This window comes from Sebastes fasciatus, chromosome 2, assembly GCF_043250625.1.
Source record: "Sebastes fasciatus isolate fSebFas1 chromosome 2, fSebFas1.pri, whole genome shotgun sequence".
NCBI classification, from domain to species: domain Eukaryota; kingdom Metazoa; phylum Chordata; class Actinopteri; order Perciformes; family Sebastidae; genus Sebastes; species Sebastes fasciatus.
Genome location: NC_133796.1, coordinates 10,867,251 through 10,888,272, shown reverse-complemented (window position 1 = coordinate 10,888,272; position 21,022 = coordinate 10,867,251). Strand labels below are relative to the sequence as shown.

The window sequence follows — 21,022 nt, the reverse complement described above, 5'->3', positions numbered from 1 at the left end:
GATTGGTCGGTTTATGGGTGCTTTAGTTGACTCTGGCCTCCTCCAGTGCAAATTGTACACATAAATCTTATTTATTCAGCTCTGATATTGCTTCAGGACAATTTCAGAAATATATTTCATGATTATTTATGAGAGCTCAACAAATTAATGTACATCATATTGCCACAGCTGTCTGGACAAAAGAGTTTGGGGCACATTAATAGATAGATAGATAGATAGATAGATAAATAGATAGATAGATAGATAGATAGATAGATAGATAGTAACTTTATTGATCCCGAGGGAAATTCAAGTTTCCAGCATCACAGTTCCATAGTGCAAAACATGTTAGTAAAAAGGCAGTAAAAAAAGTTAGTAGTGCAAAGTACAAAGTACAGAAAAATATACCAGATATAAAAATACAAGGAGATGAAGAAAACTGTTAAAACTGAATATAGTGCAGGGTAACAGTTGTGTGATACACAACTATTAAAAAGTGCAAAAGAGACTGTTAAAAATGAGTATAGTGCAGGGTAACTCCAGTAGCTTAGTCTAAAGTGCATTTATGCATTATTATCTGTCCTGCAGACCGTCCTCCTTTGTCCCTCCCCTCCCTAGAGAGGTGTTGTACAGTTTTTATGTGGTGAGTAAGTGCTCTGGTTTTAATTGACTCCGGCCTCCTCCAGTGAGAATTACACATACATCTTATTTACTCAGCTCTGATATTGCTTCAGGACACTTTCAGAAATATATGTCATGATTATTTTTATTATTTTTATTTTATAATTTATTTTTTTGTTTTTATTGTGTTATAAAGTGATTACAAAACAAGTGAAAACATGTACAGCGACATATATATAAAAAAGACCAAAATATATTATACAGAGAAAGACAAATAACAAAGTAAAAAAACAAAACAAACCAAAACAGAAACAACCTAAGGGAATAAAAGCAGGTTGAAGAATGTGTGTGTGTGTGTGTGTGTGTGTGTGTGTACTCTTAAACTCATATACTGTAAACATGCACACATATCTATACATACACATACAGATATCCTTCCTTTTATGTGTAGAGCATAGGGGGAACAAAAACAAAACAAAAAGAAAATAAATGAGTAAAATATATATATGTATGAGAGCTCAACAAATTAATTTACATCATATTGTCACAGCTGTCCGGAAAAAAAGGGGTTTGGGGCACATTAATAGTAAATGGCATCCAGTTTATAACAGAAAACATCTAGCTTATTATTAACAGGATATTTGGTTTGTGTATTTGTGTTAGATTTGTGTTAGAACATAGTTCATCAAAGCAGCAGAGGCCAAAATATCGTGAATTTAAGCCCAGAGTATGAGCCATGCCCCCAAAACACTGGATCCTACACTTCCCATAATGCAACTTGACAGCATCTCTTCATTAGACCCTCCCTGCCTGAAAAGCCACATGGTACTCCTCATGATGAGAAAACTGAACTTCATTTGTAAAATTGGTGGAGTGACCCTTTATCATCAATGCAATACATAAGCACATAATACCAGCAGAGGGAGCTCTTGGTTTAAAAATACTCTCTCGAGCCCTCAGTGAGCAACAAATCAAGTTTATTTGCATTTATCGGTCCAGCAGCAAATAACTTTTATAATAAGTGCATGTGAGGACCTGAATAACTGATAGATTTCATTACAAAACATGACATTTTAGGGTAAAATTACATTGTATTTTAATAATCAACCACAAATTATCATATATGTAGGATTTTTTAAAATATTTATAACGTGAATAATAACATTCATCCATTTTATTTGTCTTTGTGTGCATGCAAACACATCACAAGCATGCATAGGGGCCGTGTAATGCATGTAACCAAGGTATAGTGGATTACCCTGTGTGTGTGTGGGTGTGTGTGTGTGTCAGTGTTCTTAGTGACGTGGTAAACTCTAATCCGCCCTAAGCCCAGGGCACCACAGTGGATGTCCATTAGTGTAATGTGCTGCTGCACATCTTTCCTTCTCCGTCTCTCCGTCTCTTTCTTTCTCTCCCGTGTCTGTCTTTTATTTTCTTCCTCCCCGCTACACACTAGTGCTTTAAATATCTGTGTTGACATTGCATATTTTTAGCCATTTAGCTCCAGTTTTAGAGCAATTTGCGAGTAGTTAGGATAAGCTGTCTGACCTCTCACCTCCCTGTGGAAGGGAGCATGAGAAACACATTTTCTTGATTTGATGACTATAATATAACATTATATTACCCCTTTTGTTACCTTGTGGGTTGTAAAATGTTACATAGTAATTGCACCTACAAAGAAGTCGTCATAGGAGGAATATATCTACTGTAACATCTCTTTTTCTCTTATATAAAGCTAGGTCATGTGACGTGTGTGGAGGGTCAAGACTGAAGTCCCCTAACTGTCACCTGTCTGTGTCAGTGAAGGAAACAACTGTGTTGACACCAATCTACCTGAAATGAGAACATGATGTGAGAAGAAAGAGTGTGATATTTGAGCACAGATGTGATTTTCTGCTCTGTAAAACCTCGGCCTTTTTTAGGTATATTATGATTTATTTATTTGTTTGAGAATATTTTATTCACACATAATTTAAAATAAAGTACTGCCTCATGTTCCAAGTGCATCTTTATCTCCTTTTCACCTGATTCATGTGCTCTCAAACTCCCATTCTCATCACTACAGGTTTTTATTTCTTGTCTCATATCCGAGCACAGCTGTGTCACAAGAGTAGCTGTTACATCTAAAGTTCTGTTCAAGTTCTTGCATTCATAATTTGTTGCTTATGTTTTGAGGGATTTGAAGCTACGTCATTTTGAAGCTAAATGCTTCAACTGTCACCAGTGTGACCAACTTTAGGATGTTACAACTCACCTTTTTAGTTTAAAGTCTTCAACTGTAGTTCACAATAAAATAAGTCTGCCTGTGTCTGCTTTACCCCAATACAAGTTTATGCATGCCATATGCTGAACCCTTTAATATAAAAACTGCATTCAGTCCGTTTTTTTGTTTGTTCTCCCTAATTGTCTCTTTTTGGTGTGGGTGACCATAATGTGAATCGTACTTTCATTCATGCTCGTCTTGGTTCCGCTCGACCCGGTGAGTTACACAGGACCATGACATTAAAGAGGACTTATTATGCTTTTGTTCTTTTTCCCTTTCCTTTAGTGTGTTATATAGTTTTTTGTGCATGTAAAAGATCTGCAATGTTGCAAAGCCCAAAGTCCATGCTAAAGGGAGTTACTCTCCCCCACAGAAACACTGCTCCTGAACTGCCTGAAACATCTTGCCTGAAGTTCCGCCTTTTCTTCCGTAACATGGTGATGTCACCAAGTAACACATTTGCGTAGTACCTCCCTAGCGGCTAGTTTGGCACGCCCTCAAACAAAGCTAGTTAGAGCGGAGCTGGAGCGGAGTCCGAAGAGTTTGGTTCAGGTGATAAATCACAACAGAGTGGGCCAGCTGACCAATCAGAGCAGAGATGGGTGGCAGGAGCTCAAACAGAGTGTTTCAGACAGAGGGTGAAAAGAGTTGCTGCAGCACAGCCAGTATGAGAAAAATAAAGTGTTTTTTGAACATTAAAGCGTGTAAACATCTTCTAGTAGAAACCCAAAGTACAAGTATTCACCTGAAAATGAGCACAATAAGTCCTCTTTAACACAAACCAGTATTGAAAGCCATAACAATAGAAAGGAAGCCCAGTTTGATTCTACAGTTATGATGTTTTTTATTGGCATTTTCCAAGGTATTATTTTACAGTGATGGTCACAGTCTGGAAAGGTAAAGAGACATGAAAGAAATAAGAGTGGCACTATGCAGATAAATATGGGGCCTCTCTTCTGTGTGGCCTACATATGTAGCATGCGGTTGCCATGTTAGGATATTTTTGTCTGAATAAATGAATTATTCAGCGTCTTCTAGCAGCGGATGGACATGCATAACACACTTAATGCACTAGTTGATACTGCTAGGGTTGAATCATGGGTAAAGCAGTCTGGCCTGGGATGTGAAGAAGTTGTGACCCCCTCTGTGACTTTGCCTTAACAGTTGAATTGGTTGCTGTTAACCTGTGACCTTTAGCAAAGCCCCACTTCTTTTTATTATCAATCACAATGTTAGCTAGTATGGTTAATGCCCAATATTTTTCTGATCCCATCAACAATGCTGTTCAGACCACAACCAAATGCAAAGTATTTGCATATGCACCTCATGATACAGATTTTATGAATTACAACAAATCAATTAAATAGTCAACCCTTGCTTTTGAATGGTCAGATTTAGCTCCCTGAGGAAAAATATATATACTATACAATCAATGGCATCAAATTGTGTTTAATACTGCTCCATCAATAGAGTTGGTAAAATACTGGTGCCCTAACAGTCGGGAATAAAAAGCCATGTCTTCATCCAAATGGCTCAAATACTTTTACTGAGTATTCCATGTTATTAAGATCTGAGTGGCTCCACGTCAACTTTAAATGACTTTGTATTTAAACCGCTTCCTTGGTTACGAGCTGTATGTTCACTATATTCACTGCAAATCACTGTGGCCTCATCATGTAGCATCACGACATCTTAACTGATGAATACAGTGTGTCTTACACCAGAATACCAACATGGGGGAAGGACATTTTGGAACAAGGTGTACATACAGTTTATATTACACACAGACTTTTAAAAAAAAAGAGTGATGAAGGAAACAGGACGAGTGATCTAAGTCAATGAAGCCATTTAAGAAGCACTATGTACAGTGTGGAGACGGTTTGAGTGGATGATGTGTAACGGAACTATTATTTCTTAACAAAATCATAGAGCGACAACACAGAACAACATTGACAAAGAGGGGAGGGAGGGAAGTGATGGGCATAATTGAGATGGGGGGAAGGAATGAATGATATGTGCATGTGTGCAAATCTCTACAAGTATCACAATAAAAGCATGATTTTGCAGCGCCTGCTGTCGAGCATAGGACGAGGGCACGGGGCGTTGGTGTTGGGGGGGGGGGCTGGGTTTGGTCGGTGTTGTTATTTTTAGGGTAATTCGGGTTAAAGGGGGATGAAAGCACTTTTCGCCGCAGTTTAGCCACTTCCCAACATCTTTGTGGCACGCTGGTTGGCCTCGTCGATCCTGGTCTTGTTGGAATCAGCCTGAAAGAGACACACGCAGTTCAGCTAGCGGTCGGTAAAGGGTGGGGATGAGTTACTTTAACTTTGCACTCGTTACCTCCTTTGGAGAAATTCGGGGAAATGAGGAGTCACGCAAAACAACGCATGTATATTTACAAATAAATATGAATCATTTCAAACACTTGTCTCTGGGTCTGACTGAAGGTAAACGCAGAATTTAATTGCCTGGAACGGCCATTATGGCTAACTTCACTGTAGGGATCTATGACCGGGTCAACTTGTTGGTTGACCTAATCACCCTGCATATTCATCTGTGCAAAATATCCCAAAATAAAAAGAATGTGACACCTCGTAAATCGTGTTTCGGTTAACTTGCAGAGCAATTAGCCACAACTGGAGACCCATAGAGTCGGCCACATTTATAGGAAACACAATCGAAATACATTTTATTGAATTATCCCGATCAATTAACCTTTAATAAAGACATGCCTACTGATCTAAGACAAAATGGACAATTTGGGACGTTTCACATGTTAAAGGAACAATATGAAGAACTGAGAGCTAGCGTTTAAAATGGGAAACAGCAGTCCAAATTCAAAACATTGGAGCTGTGACCCGTCCGCTCCTTCGGTGTGACTGAAAGCAGTTGGCGCACGTTTTCGCAATTTGAGGGTTACCTTCTAGACACGACCGCATTAGCCTCTGGCCAACAGCAGTAGATGGAATCACTTCATTGGCTGTGTGTCTCAAATACTCGCTGCCTTGATAACCCAGCTGCACACGGACCACAGAGAGATCTGCCGAGGCTTTTCAGGTCGGGTATAATCTAACGTTAACGTTATCTCTGTTGATCCAGTTTGTTTGCTTGCTTCCATGGCTGCAGAAGGCTGTGTTTGCGTTACGGGGTGTTGAAATGGGCAGTGGACGGTATCACACTGATCATGGTCATTTTATGATTTATCACAGTAAATATATTACATATTGGTCCTTTAACAGATTTTCACCCAGACTTTGTCCACTGGCATGGGAATCAGATTTGCTCCATTACTGTGTCAAGCCCATCAGGCTAAATCTACTCAAAATCATCACATACTGTGCTGTTACATAGCCTAATGCTGAGCATGTAATCCATGCTACACATCAGCTAAATACTCTATAGATTAGCTAACATTCACTCTGGATTTGCTGCCTTTCATTTATTTACTTTACCCACACTTCTGACATGACATTGTTAAATTCACAATATCTGACTTTAAATGTCTAAATCGAATCACATTCTGGTTGCCCCATAATCTTTCCACACCTTCTCCTAGCATTAATACAAATAGGCCTGTCTAGTTCCCTTTGCAATACAACAAAAGCTCTCTTTGATCCTCACATTGTAGTTCCATAAGCAGTTCAGTAACATTTTTGTACCATATTGCCAATATTTTGGAGCATCACACTTCTAAATGTAAACTCTGTTGGCACCATCTTTGTCCAACTTGGATTAAACGCTACTTTGCTACCTCACCAACTAGAAGAGATTGTTGCCTAGTAACACCTGAAACTGATTTGTTTCCAACAAAAAGTATACATTTTGAGTGGTGAAGTGCAACTACTACAAGCAATTCTCTGGAAATAACACACCCTCTCCCACCAATTATAATCGGATATTCTCCGTGGCAGTGCTCTCTGCACAGTACCTTCTCCATGATCCTATCGACCTGGCGGTTCTGGGTGTCAATCTCCTGACCCATGTCCAGGGCCATGTGACGCAGATTTCCAATGATCCCGCCCACCTGCTCCAGGTTCTCATCCATCTCATTCTCCCGGGCGTCTTCCGTTACCCTGGAGCAAACAGGAAGAGGAGGAATTAGGACTATTAGGACTAAGATTATGTTGAGATCTATTACATTGTGCCAGAAAGCACAAGCCTCACACAACGGTATGGTGCGGTTCAGTGCACTACGAGTTTACATACAATATGTTTTAAATTAATTTCCTTGAATGTCCTTGGAATTCAAATATTTGGACATAGTCATACAGGTGACTGCTTAAAATGTACATGGCCTGCTTTACTACACTATATCTCACTCATGTTATGGGCTGTCTGAAGATTCAGCACCATGGACAGCACTTTACATCAATCTGTGAGAGTTCAAGGAACTGAAAAACCTCAGCAAGAGGAAGACACCCTGATAACTCTCTAGGATCCATGAGGATTGAATCATATCTCATAGTATTACTCAGTGATTATCAATCAGAAGGTCGGGACGCCTCCAACGCGCAACAAGATAGATAAGAGGGTCACAAGATGATTAATATGAAGCTCTACGACACAGATTTGAATTCATTTTACCTACCTACCTCAAATCATTGTTTTTTTGCGGATAGTTTTATCTGCTCAGGCTTCAAACATTTATTCAAATGACAAAGTTTAGAGTTAAACTCTCACCTTATTGACTTCTGACACTAGGGATGGTGATCATGTGCACGCGCCTGGTTTTTATGTCTGCATGTTTTGAGACTAATTCCATATTGTAGTAACTGGAATAATTATATATAGAATCACCCAGTCTATTTAATTCAGCATCATCTCTGTAAAGTTTTTCATTTGTCCAGGTCACTGGATATCTTGTAGTCCTGAATTTTGTCACACATCCAAGAGGCTTCATCAATTTTTACCTGTTTGATGAAAATATTCTCTAGACCAAACAGACAAAGTCAAGTTGCTTTAAATTAAGAACTCAACTTGAGATTACTCTTTTTAAAATTATTATAATATATGCTGAATTTATTACATTATACATTATTTTGCTTAGTTTATAATGTAAAATGTTCTCATAATCTAATAATTTATGACACTATGCACAAAACTGCTATTATGTTATGCTGGCATGGTTTTCTTATTTTATGAGCTTTTATTACATTTAAATTATTAGATTATTCGCAATTCTTACATTATGAGTTGCTACATGTCCTGGTTCTTCTGCACAGCACTTCAATTTGTACGCCTCTAAACATCAATTTCAATCATTCCCAGGGGGAATAGTATGAAAATACAGGTTAGCAACTGACATATTGTCCATAATGATGGTGTTTGTTCTTTAAAAGTCCAACTGGGCAACCTATTCCAGGATAAGTCTCATATAATTTCATATAATTGTGGGTTTAAACAGTATCACATACTCGAATACACACAAACACACCATACACAAGCACTTATGCAAACACATAGGAACAATAAAGCACGCCAGCTACACACACACACAGACCAACACCTACACACATACTTACCTGCGGATGAAGCCCCCGCTGATGGCCATCTGTTCACGTTCGTCCATCACTCGAGCCCCCGGCTGGCTGTTCACCACTCCATCCTGGTTCGCTCCCCAGGCCTGGCCCCCGCCCTTAATCCTACCACACACACATTTCAGTCAGGGCCAGTGCAACTGTTGTATTGTGTGTGCTTGTGTGTAGATACGTGTATCTGTGTGCACTTGTTTACGTGTTTGTGAACGTGACCATGACTAGGCGTGCTGTGAGTGTGCATGTGAGTGTATGCTGGTCAGTATGTGTGACACTGGAGTGTGATTCTGTGTATGCACGTCTATGTAAGTGCATGTTTTCTAGCTATTAAAACATACATGAATATACTGTATGTTTGGAATGCATTGCATAATATGGTGTCAAGCCAATTAACCTACTAAAAGCAACATGCCAGTCACGTATGATGAACTTACATACGTGCATTTGCAATCCGTGAATAATTGATCTAACATGCAGATCAATTGAATCGGAGCACAATAAGCTCACATGTGGCTTGCGTTATAAAGTAACCCAAGTTCCTTTAAAACCATTTCCCACAAGCACATACACAAGAGCACAAACACAGAACATAATGACCAGACTCCAGACAAGAGGAGACACAAACACACATGCAGATTGAGAGGACGTGCAGGGCGGAAACATAGTACACGATGTGTGACGTGGGAAGGGAAAACATGTAAAGAGGAAGAGGATCAGACACATGCTGTATCTATTAAAAGAAAGCAGTTAGATCTGTTGTGGAAAATCAACCAAAAACAAAACAAAACAGTGAGTGAATGGTGATCATTTTGCATGTGAGATACAGCAGCTGTGATGAGCCCTTCATTACATCTGGATGGATGAATCTGTAGCATGATACACTGTATACAGTCAAATAGGCAAATCTAATTCTTAGCGTTTGTTTTTTATGCTTGGAGTATCTGATGAGTGGAGGTCACCACTGAGGACAACATGACGAACACAGTTTAGGCCATTTAAAAGTTGTATTTGTTCACTTTTCAATGAAAGGCAACTACTGTATGCAACATTGTTGTCTTGAGGTGGTAAGCCACACCCATCAGGTGCTCCGGTTTATAATAACAAGCAAGAATTATTTTTCTCGTGCTATTTGACCCTGCCATATAAAGAGACGAGATCAGATGAAACACACGACATAACCACAGGATCACGTAACAAGTGGTTAATGATAGGGAGGACCAAAGAGCTATAGAATAGACAAGATCTGAACCCAAAACAGTCACATACGGAGGCAGGACCAAAATGGACCAAATGGAGGCAGCAAACTCCTAATATACCTTCATACACAAAACAAAAAAGTTCAAGCCAAAATCAGGTGGTGACTATTAAACAAACACCAACTGCTACAAAGTGACGGCTGTGGTGCAAATAAAGCAGATTAGTTACATGAGCTACTGTCAAGATCCTGCTCAGCCCTGTTTTGGAGAAAAGAATCTCTTGTTAAAATGTCTACTGTATCTCCAGAGGGAAGGCAAAGAAAAAGAAATACTAAAATCTGCCATTCTAGGTCAGATCTAACACAGAAAAAATCTGGTTGTTTTGGATCTGTTTAAGCCTTGCCTCAAGAAGACAAAACACAGTGCATTATCTACACTAATGCCTGGCTTCAGATATGCAGTACTGCATTTGGTAAATGATTAAGGCATCATCTAATTCATTCCCAGAAGATAAACATCTTGCTGCAGACCCACCACAAGATAACCTACATAACCCATTTATTTCTTGGTTTGTCAGCCACTTGTGTTTTCTATAGCTCTGAGATAGACAACTGTATACAGTATATATACATATATATTGGTCCCAGAATCCACTTTCATATCCTTAAAAGGGATAGTTCGGGTGTTTTGAAGTGGGGTTGTATGAGGTACTTATCCATAGTCAGTAGATGACACACGGCACAGCCCAAGCTTGGAGAAGCAGACAGGAGTTGCCACACAGAAGCAAAGCCATGTACTACTGTGGACGAGGCCGGCAGTGAATCATATTTTTAGCCACCTAAAAAAATCTGTTTTAGTGCATGCTATATTTAGAATATTTTCGCTGGTTTACCTTGCCATGAGACAGCTTTTTCCAACAGGGAACTGAAGCTATTATCTATGCTCTAGCCAATGCAAACCAGACTCCATTGAAAAAAACAACAATTTTACCTCACAGAACACAGGGTCTGCTGGTCTACCGCTGCCTCAATCTATTAGTTTGTTTGTTTTATTCTGTGACTTTGGTTAGTTCGGATTCATCAAAGTCACACAACAGCACAAACTAACTAACCGATCGAGGCAGCGGTAGACCGGCAACCCTCCGTGTTCTGCGAGGTAAAAGTACTGTTTTATTCAATGGAATCTGGTGGCTTTGGTAAGAGCACAGACGGCTTCAGTTCCATGTCGGAAAGGGCTGTCTGACAGCAAAATAAAGCGGTGAAAATATTCTAAATATAGCGTACACTTAAACTGATATCGATTTTTTTTAGGTGGATCTTTCTTTTAGGTGGCTAAAATACGTTTTGCTGCCGTCCCCGTCCACAGCGGTACATTGCTTTGCTTCCGTGCCGTAACTCGTGTCTGTTTCTCCAAACTGGAGGCGTATCAACCGTCATCTACTGTAGGCTGTAGTCTACTGACCATTGATAGGTGCCTCATACAACCCCACTTCAAAACACTCAAACTACCCCTTTAATATTAAAATGGTAGACCCCGATGTTGAATGTGCTCAGAGAACAAGTTTACCTCACTCTTGTATTATATTTCATTATGTGGGACAGTCCATTTTTTTCTGAAAGTGTATCAGGTGAAACTTTGGATGTCACAAATTCCAGGAACTATGATACAGTCATATATGAAACTGATCATTTTGAATCAGATAACTTTCTTTTAGCCCCAAATATATAAAAACATGTAAAAGACCAACAGTTTTATTTACAAATGGAATCAAAATGGATGAAATTCAAATGAGTAATCTAGGCCCTGTTCAGACCTGGTATTAACATGTGTCTTGGGGGATCCGATCACAATTGGACAGCTCTAACCCGTCAGTTCACACCTGGCATTAGAATGCGCCTCAACGTGCGTCTCGAGTGACCACCTGTGATCCGATCTCACTTCCCCGCTCTGTATGCAAATAAACACGTAGTAAACACATGGCTAATACAGTACATGTTGCAATGTAAGATTACAGAAATGTCAGTGGTAATATCCTACATATTCATGAATCTTGGTAGATTTTATTAACATAAGGTTATTGCCTACCAGCGGTCCCCGGGGACCTATGTGCCGCTGACATCACCACTTTTACATATGAACAGAGCTTCAGAGCCAGGGATGAGAGCGGGCAGGCAGGTGTCAGCTCAACGGGGCCTTAGACCACCCTCTGAATGTGGTCTAAGGCCCTGTTCAGACCTTGCATTGCAACGGTGCTCTGCACAGAGCTGCTCGCTTACTTGCTCTCATCCCCGGCTCTGAAGCTCTGTACCCCGCTGTTGCCTGGCAAAGGCAGTGGTGTCGCCAGCACGGAGGTCCCACCGGTGGACAATAACCTTATATTTTTACGAATATGTAGACATTCCTCTAATATTATGTCACAACGTCTGCTGTATTAGCGATGTGTTTACTTTGTGTTTTTTTGCATATAGAGCGGGAAAGTGAGATCCGATCACAAGTGGTCACTCAAGACGCATGTGCATTCTAATGCCAGGTGTGAACAGACGTACGTAGACCTGTCCACTTGTGATCGGATCACCCATGATACATGTTAATGCCATGTCTGAACAGGGCTTTAGTAGAGAAGGCAACTAGTCATTCTTTGGTTGGACTTTGTACACAGCATGATTCATCATGCTGCAGGGTTAGAGGGACGGGGGCTTGGATGGGGTGTGGGGTTTAGGGGGGTGGTGGGTGCCGTGGCCCAGATCCCTGCTGACGCTGCTACCTGCTGGAAGAGAATCTCTCATCCAATGTGGAATGAAGGGCTTTTGATGACAACAGCAAATAAAGTGGCGTCGGAACCTGGTGTGCAGATGTGTGTGTTGTCCATGCATGCACCCTCTTAACGTAACCAAACACGCCAACACATGCATGCATGCAGCACTGGTGCCTGTTCCGAGAGTGTGTTGTTGTTGTTGTGGCTATGGGCCTGACAGCTCACACCACAGTTCACCATGCTCTACACACCAGAAGCAGGCAGGTGGAGAGAGAGGCAGGAAGGCAGGCACTGAAACACATGCAGTCAGGCGACACAGGCAGCACCTACTTGTTACAGGGACATGAACATAGACCACAGAACTGTCCTAGATTGTTCAAATTCTTTTCTGCATCCTTCATGTCCTTATTGATTTGGTCCATCCCCTCCTCGATGCGCTCCAGTTGCTCTGATTACCAACACATTGTCATTTTTCCCAGCAAAAGAACGAAAGCACATGAGAAGAGAAGAGAGGAGGAAGAAGTTGCGGGTTGAAGGAGGGGAGGGGGTGTAGAGAGGGTAAACAAAGGAGAAGAGACAAAAAAAGACATTGACTGTGACAAGAGAGACATCAGACATCACCACCACCACCACCAGCACTGGACAGACAGAAGCTTGAGGCTCCTGGCCGGTACCTACTTTTTAATACATGGGCATATAAGACCACAGCATTGTCCTACATCTTTTAAATCTTTCTCGGCCTCCTTCAGGTCTGCGTTCACCTTGTTCATGCCCTCTTCCGTACGATCAAGTTGCTCTGGTGAGGACAAAGGCATGAGAGCAGTGAAATAAATTTGACTGGTTCGCTTTTGCCAGGGTTGGCGCTTCTACACTACGGTGCAAGAGGCAAAAATGGTTTGGCTAGATGCAGAAGGCAAAGCAGGCAACAAGCATCAAGAGTAGCTGTTGACACAGTGACTACACAAACATTGCTTTGCATGTAAATTGATTTCTTTGGAATCTACTTTTGTTTCCTACCTCCATCCAAAGTGACACATTGCTTCTCTGAGTAAGTAGCAATACCTGCATCATTGGCAGCATGCTTCATCCAGCACTGCATCTGTGCATGAAGATGTTAATTCTGCCGCTCTGAGTGTCTGAATACTACTGCACATCAATGGGAGCCGTGAAAGAGACCGTGATAGGCAGAACACTTAGAAACAATTGAATAAACGAGCAACAAATCGATGAACAAATCATGAAATTAGTGTGATGAAAAGCACCATTCAGGCACGTTAAGTCGCTGGTGCTTCCTTACTCAGATGGTCAATAGGGCACAGAGCTATAAAAAGCTCTGATTCAAGGTCAGGTCCTCTCTCCGGCTGGTTAATGGTTATAGGACAGGATAGCAGTAATCTCCATCAGTGGAAAGGGGGCACTTTGTCTTCCGGGAAAAACTCCTTAGGTTTGATTTGTCACATTGTAGTGCAGAGGACACAGATGGTCATAAAACACTGGCTCAAGATCTATAAAAACCAGTGCTACTGATCCACAACATAACAGTATGGTAGTGGAGCAGATTGTTAGGTGAATTTAGTCTCCACATCATAGACTGTATAGAGGAGGTGGACGTAGTCACCGTGACGTCACCCATTGGTTTGTGGACTGCCGTTTTGATGCCTTGAGTTCGGCATTTTGGCCTTTGCCATCTTGTTTTTTTGCAACCAGACGCAAGAGGGTGGAGCTAAGTACAACCGAATGCTGAATAAGTCATTTTTAGGCGAACAAAATGTTACAATTAACTTTCATTAACTAAAAACACGCTGTGAAAGGATAAAAGTTGTAAGACGAAAACATGGACAACTCCCAGACCGGACAACGCCGTGGTAGCGACCTATCAATCAAGCAAGGTAGCCACGCCCTAAATCATACTCTGCTTTATGGTCTATTTGACTCTAAACCGGACCATAATTTACTAAATGAACATCATGTTGTATTGAAGAAGACCTGAAACTAGCGATTGAGACCATAAACTCATGTTTACAATGTTTACTGAGGTAATAAATCAAATGAGAAGTAGGCTCATTTTCTCATAGACTTCTATACAATCAGACTTCTTTTTGCAACCAGAGGAGTCGCCCCCTGCTGGCTATTAGAAAGAATGCAAGTTCAAGGCACTTCAGCATTGGCTTCACTTTTCAGACCCGTAGGTTGCCACCTGCTCCACATCTGATAGTGAATAACAACCTTGCTTGAACTCTTGCATAAGCTGTACAGACTTCTGCTATCAGGGTCAAAGAGTCAAATCAGGTCCTTAACCTGAAGCAGAGGTATCTATAGCGACAGGAGGGATTGCCATCGGCAAAATATAACATGGCAACATTTGACCTGGGAAGGTTGAACAATCCGTTCCGTAATCCCATTTAATACAGACACAGAGACTGAGCAAACTCGTAACAATTTAGCGGAAAGCTAAGACAACTAAGAAAATAGCCTTCGCTCCTTTTTACTCCACAAATGTTTTTTCATTTGACTCAACTGTCTCCACCGCCCGTTCACTACTGCTCAGACTCAGGCTCCAAATGACGTCAAAATCTCAAGATGGCAGCTCCTGTAACCGGTATATTTTGGCTTCACTTCTGTACAATGGGAGAAAGTTGAGACACTTCGTCCATCTTTACATACAGTCTATGAGACGACAACTAAATGGCCTGCAGCAGTAATCCCAGGTAAAATTGAGGGATTGAGTAGAGGAAGAACGTGAGAGAAAGAGAGGCATTGTTTATCTCCTCAGCTTCGGACAGCCGGGCGAGCCTGCCTCCTCACGTATGTCTGAGGATTATCGTGTGAGAGCCTCCCCCTCCTCTCCTATAGTCAGTCACAGGTTTAACCTGTTAGAGAGTAGGATTTCTCTGGGGGCAACCTGACCCAGCAGAGCGGTCAGGGCGCATACCTCATGGGTGCAAACACCCTGAGCAGCCATTCATTCCCCACAAGTAGGATGATTCAAATCAACACAGAATGAGTACAACAGGCCTTTTTCACAGCAGCATTTTAAATTATTTGTCCTGCTGTGACATGTCAAAATGTCTGCTGGGAAAAAGGCCTATCACATCATTGTCATATTATCATTACATTTCCAGCTTTTTTATACACTATGACAGGAACACAGATGATAAAAAAATCTATGAAATTAAGGAACTTCCTGTCCTTAAATGTGGGAGAAAGCTAAAAACGACAGTGTTGAGAAAAGTGAAAACATCACCTGCAGCTGAAATCAACTCTGTTTTAAATTCAGGGTCAATTTTGAATGAATTCATCAACTATGGCACTGCGTTTGGTTCTCAACATGCACCGGCGAAGCACCTGATTCGCGCCTCTGACTACCTTCTTCTCCATGGCAACAGCGGCCGAGGACCATGCGTATTGTAGTATTATGAGTGGTCATAACATAAACCTATAGGATTGTTAGAATATCCAGGAGAGTACTATGTTTCTACGTTAAGCAACATTGAGGATAAAGCTTAAATAAAAACTTGAAATGGTAACACGGAACGGGGAAAACTCTATTGGTTTTGGGCAACAGATCTGTTTCTAACCTCTGTCCTTTGGGAGAGAGACAAAGAAAAGCCTCCTTACAAAAGTAAAAAGATCATCAGAAAAAGGAAGTTTAAGAAGCTGACAAAATTGTACTAAATTACTGTGCACTGATTGTATATATGCTACAATTATACTGTATATTATAGTGTTATTCTAGGTTCAAACTCCATCCTTCACATATCCTTGCAGGTTTAAGTAAAGAATACCCTGACTCTCCAGGTTCTAAGAGATCTAACTCTTAAAGGGATAGTTTGGGTGTTTTGAAGTGGGGATGTATGAGGTACTTATACATAGTAGGTGTATTACCTACGACAGTTGGCACACCCCCAGTTTGGAGAAACAGACAGAAACACCAGCGCCGAAGCAAAGCAATACAGTGCTGTGGAAGGGACCAGCAGAAAAACTTATTTTAGACACCTGAAAGAAAGGCCCACCTAAAAAAATCAATATCAGTTTAAGTGTACGCTATATTTAGAGTATTTTAGGTTTATCCTGCCATCAGAAAGCCCTTTCCTTCTCCTTTCCGACAGCAAACTGAACTGAAAGTGAAACTTATCTATGCTCTCTCCAAAGTCAGCAGGCTCAGATGACAAAAACAGTATAGATACGTTTCACTTTCAGTTCAGTTCACTGTTAAACAATATTCCAAATATAGCGTACACTTAAACAAACATCAATGTTTTAGGTGAGTCTTTTTTTTAGGTGGCTAAAATAAGTTTTTCTGCCGGCCCCGTCCACAGCACAGTATTGCTTTGCTCCGGTGCTCCTGTCTGTTTCTCAATGCTGGGGGCGTGTCGAACGTCATCTACTGTAGGTAATACACTGACTATGGATAAGTACCTCAGACAACCCCGCACTTTAAACTGTACGTTCCACCTCTTAAATTCCCTTTACTCAAAGAGCCATGAGATGAAAATGAAGGCAAATGAGACACTGGTGTGTGAGCAACTCAGTGCCTGGAAAATATCCAGCATATAGCTGGTTTAACGTGTGTCATTAACTGGTGGTATGTAAGTAAATCAATGTCTGGCTGTAAGAGTAACAGAAGAAGAAGAGAGTCACTGAGAGAAGCCGTAACAGTGTCCAGGTGATGAGGTGGTAATTAAAAAGGTGGAAAAAAGGCGATCTCTAGCTATCAGTTTAAGGAAAATACGTTTTCTCATTATAAAGAAACATCAACTACGCTCCTTCTACATTTTCAACTTGCAGGAGATACAATCCAACCAATGGTTTGTGTATTGCGAGTTGCTGCTGGCGGGGGCTCACTGAGGCAGAGCCGCCATCCATCAGCCCTGAACGAGGCGTAATTCAGGTCAACATGCATGTAACAGCCGAGCAGGGAGGGACTCATTAGCTCCAGCGAGACCTCCACCATAGGTAATACATCACTGCAAGAAATGAAAAATCTCCTCCTATGACCTGCGCGCGTGTGTGTGTGTTTGCTAGTGTGTGTGTTTGTAAAGGGCAGAGGGATTAGTTACACCCCAGTTTACAGCTCAACAAGACAGTATTAATTACCAGGGGCATGGAAAGCTATTACTTTCTTTCATGGCAATATAAGAGGGAATTCTTGGTGTAAATAACATGACAAATCTGTCAGAGCCTCCAATTATAGAGGCAAGTGTAGTTCAGCAGTAAACGGGAAGGAGGGGTTGGAGAAAGAGAGAAGGATAGACGGAACGACTGAAGTCAAGAAAACAAAAGCTTCATTATTATTGTAACCAAAGTGATCTCCAGGCAAAGGGACAGGAGAGGAGAAACGTATAGAGGTCAGGAGAGAAAAGTGAAGGGAACGAGAGCAGGGGGCTGGTTGGAAAGAAGAGAAGGAGCGTGAGATAGAGAGAAGAAGAGAAGAAGAGGAAGATGGAAAGAGAGAGAGACAGATGGGGGATCAGGTTAAGAGGACATTTGCTGAGAGGCAGAGGTAATTTAAATCTGTGAATTGATTGCTGTCCTGTGCTAACAGCAGTGAGCCGTGCACTGATGCAGCCGTTACTCCGGAGGGAAGAAGACAGGAGGAAAGAGAGAGAGAGAGAGAGAGAGAGAGGAAACAGGCTATCTGTTCCTTTGACAGGCCAATTAGGCTGCTCTTTCACGCATGGAGCGGAGCACAAGCCAATAGTGGGGGGGGGCAGGGGGCAGCCGACCCAGGGCCAACAGTCACCAAGAAGCCCCATAAGGAGCAGTAGTGTTCGTGCAGTGTTGTCTATCTGGTACTCTAGGAGAGTTTAAAAAAGAGTGTGTGGAGGTGGATTTGTGGCTGCAAATCTGCTAATCTTGGCACAAAAGATAAACCGGCAGCAATACTGCTGATGTTATTCATACGGTAGTCAAGTTGTTGACAGTGTGGATCGTATTTTTTTGTTGCTAGTTTTACTAGTAAAATCTTCTTTGTTGATAAATGCAGACTTATGGAGTGCATGGCCTCTTGTTTCTCAGTGATATAATTGGTAGTGGAGGCCAGTAATGCAGGCGGGGCTGGGTGTGGTAATCCTGATGTTTTATGAACTACTCTGTTCATCCTCGGCTGCTGCTGCAGCACCTGTGACTGGAAGGCAGATCTCTTCCCCGATATCTGGAGAGACTCTGGACAGGATACACAGACTGACGGTCTCTATCATATAACATTATACTGATATCATAGGAGAAAAATATCCTGAACTCACTGTTGAGTAGCAACAAAAAAGAACGTATATACTTTTATTAGACGGCTTTGTTGAATACTCGGTTCTGATTTGTCGATCGCAGCATTCTACGGTCTGTTATTTCTTTATAGCAGACCGTTGCTATGTATAACAGACCGTTGCTATGGGCGCAGTTCTGATGTCGGACTCTGGCGGACCGTTTTTGTGTTAAATTATTGATTTCCTAAGTAAGTAGCCGTGTTATAAGCGGGATAATATACCTCCGCTCTGCGCCGAGGTGTGGCATCGCCCTGTCGGGGCTTTCTTTCACAACAATGACCGACTCGCTGTACATTATCCTTATTATCCTTATCCATATAATGTTGGGTGCACCACGAGGTGTATATACAACAACAAAATCATAAGTTACTATAAGAATATTTTAAAGTGACATTAGAAATGACATGCTAGAATGTGATACTTTAAGTATTTCAGCTCATTGTACGTTGCTAAACTGCCCCACACATGTTCAAAGTCCTAACAGAGACATTATAAGAATACTATAGAAATATTATACAGGGCTTATCCTCTAAATTCTATACTATGTTTATGAACAATACTAGTGATGATATTATTCAGTAATTGGGGAAGGGGCCCTACAAACAAAATATTGTATTGCACTTCCATAAACAAAACACTGGTTCCTACATTTCCCATCATGCAACTCGATAGCATGATTTGTTAGACCCCACCATCACTTGAGAAACTTTACAAAGTTCCTCCAGAGCCACAATGGACATCATGCAACTGTTTTCACAGGTACCTAAATTGGTGGAGAGCTCCTTTAACTCTTAACGGTGGATCAAGCTATACAGTAATTTGGGCAGAACCGGGGAGGATGTCGAAGAATACGAGAAAGATAATGTATGTGCTTGTCATCACCAGTCAAACTGATCATTGTTTCTCCTCAGAGAAAGGAGAATGGTAAAGCATATCTATTACCAGCTGGTTTTACAGAGCAAATACATCACTGCTTTTAGCGCTGATACTGATTTAGTAGTGGTAGCATATAAGCATATAAGTTTAGTAACAGGGAGGCGAAGCAGAAGGCTAGCTCAACAGTCACATCCAGTATAATCATTTCAGCCACATTAGCTCAGACTGCAGCTGAGGTTACTTTTAAACACTTGGCAGAAACAAACCGTTCTTCTGCATTAGTAATTATAAAACCATAAAGGTCATTTTCATCTGTGTTGTAAATTGGACGATAGGGCTCTACAGCATTATACTGGACGTACTGCTGATGACGACTCTCCCATCACACAGCGTAAAGAGAGAATCGGTGGTAGAGCAGCTTAAAAGTGCAGACAGATGTTAGAGAGATAGTGTTTTAGTGATCTCTCCCTATCAACTTACCTCCCTGCTCATCCAACATGACCAGAGTCCTGATGCCGGCATCTTTACTCTAACAAACAGACAGACAGAAAGGGGGATGGAAAAAAAGAAAGAGAAGTTGGAAAAAGAGGAATAAATGTGACAGATCAGTGAAGGTTAGCAGAGCAGAGCTACAGTATCAGTACAGCAGAGGTGAGTCAAATTACAATTTGAAATCACTTTTTTGAGCTTGTCTGCACAATTGAAACAGCTCGACTCGAAAGGAATGTTTTTGACATTTTGGGAAATAAACTTATTTGCTTTCTTGCAGAGATGACAGAATATTGATACCGCTTTAGCTGTAAAATTAGAAAGTTTGTGAGCCATGTTGAGATCAGTTGAGGAAATACCAAGAACCGCCCACCAGCCGGAGCAAACTTTCTCATTTTACAGCTAAACAGTACACAGTAAGATGATTCTGAAAACATTTTAGACAAGAAATAGTCATTACAGTAACAGAATATGAATTCATATTTGATCAGCGCTGACTAGTTTGACTGTTTGATCGGAGTCTGTGAGTGATTGACAGTTGCCTCCGTTGAATGAACAGCCAATAGGAACGCTCTCTCTCTGAAATGACCTGTGATTGGCCAAAGTCTCCCGTCACGGGCTAGATTTTTTAAAGCCTGAAAACAGAGCCATGAGGAGGTGCAGAAGTCTAGTTATCTCTCAGAACACTTGAACTACAATATGCTGAAAGGTTATTATGGATTTTTTTGCCCAATGATGCCAAAAATATTCTGCCTACTGCCACTTTCAATAATGACCTTCCAAGGTGCTGGCTTGCAGATATTTTTTCTTTTTTTTTTACCTTTGGACAGAGCCAGGCTAGCTGTTTCCCCCTGTTTCCAGTCTTTGTGCTAAGCTAACATAACCGCCAGTTGGCTCTAGCTCCATATTTACAGAGAAAGTGAACAATCTTCTCATCAAACTCTCAGCAAGACAGCGAATATGCAAATTTTCCAAATTCTCAAACTATTCCTTTAAACTAAAACAGAACAGTCATCAGTCAACACAGGAATGGGAGGATTTAATGC

The 21,022-nt window shown here is 41.2% G+C and overlaps 1 protein-coding gene across 2 annotated transcripts in view; it reads right to left on the bottom strand.

Moving 5' to 3' along the window:
* Nucleotides 1–3,682: 3,682 nt before the first annotated feature.
* The window catches only part of LOC141783953 (synaptosomal-associated protein 25-A-like), a 47,259-nt gene continuing 29,919 nt past the window's right edge, over nucleotides 3,683–21,022 (bottom strand). Inside the window, exons 4-8 of one of the 2 annotated variants that reach the window (XM_074661604.1) lie at nucleotides 19,968–20,016; nucleotides 13,027–13,144; nucleotides 8,386–8,505; nucleotides 6,792–6,936; nucleotides 3,683–5,127 (exon numbers count right to left, since the gene is read on the bottom strand). In XM_074661604.1, coding sequence (XP_074517705.1) covers nucleotides 5,059–5,127; nucleotides 6,792–6,936; nucleotides 8,386–8,505; nucleotides 13,027–13,144; nucleotides 19,968–20,016 — 501 coding nt within the window. In that variant the 3' untranslated portion in view covers nucleotides 3,683–5,058. Of the gene's footprint in view, nucleotides 5,128–6,791; nucleotides 6,937–8,385; nucleotides 8,506–12,678; nucleotides 12,797–13,026; nucleotides 13,145–19,967; nucleotides 20,017–21,022 lie in introns of both variants that reach the window. The other variant, XM_074661595.1, reaches the window with a different exon arrangement.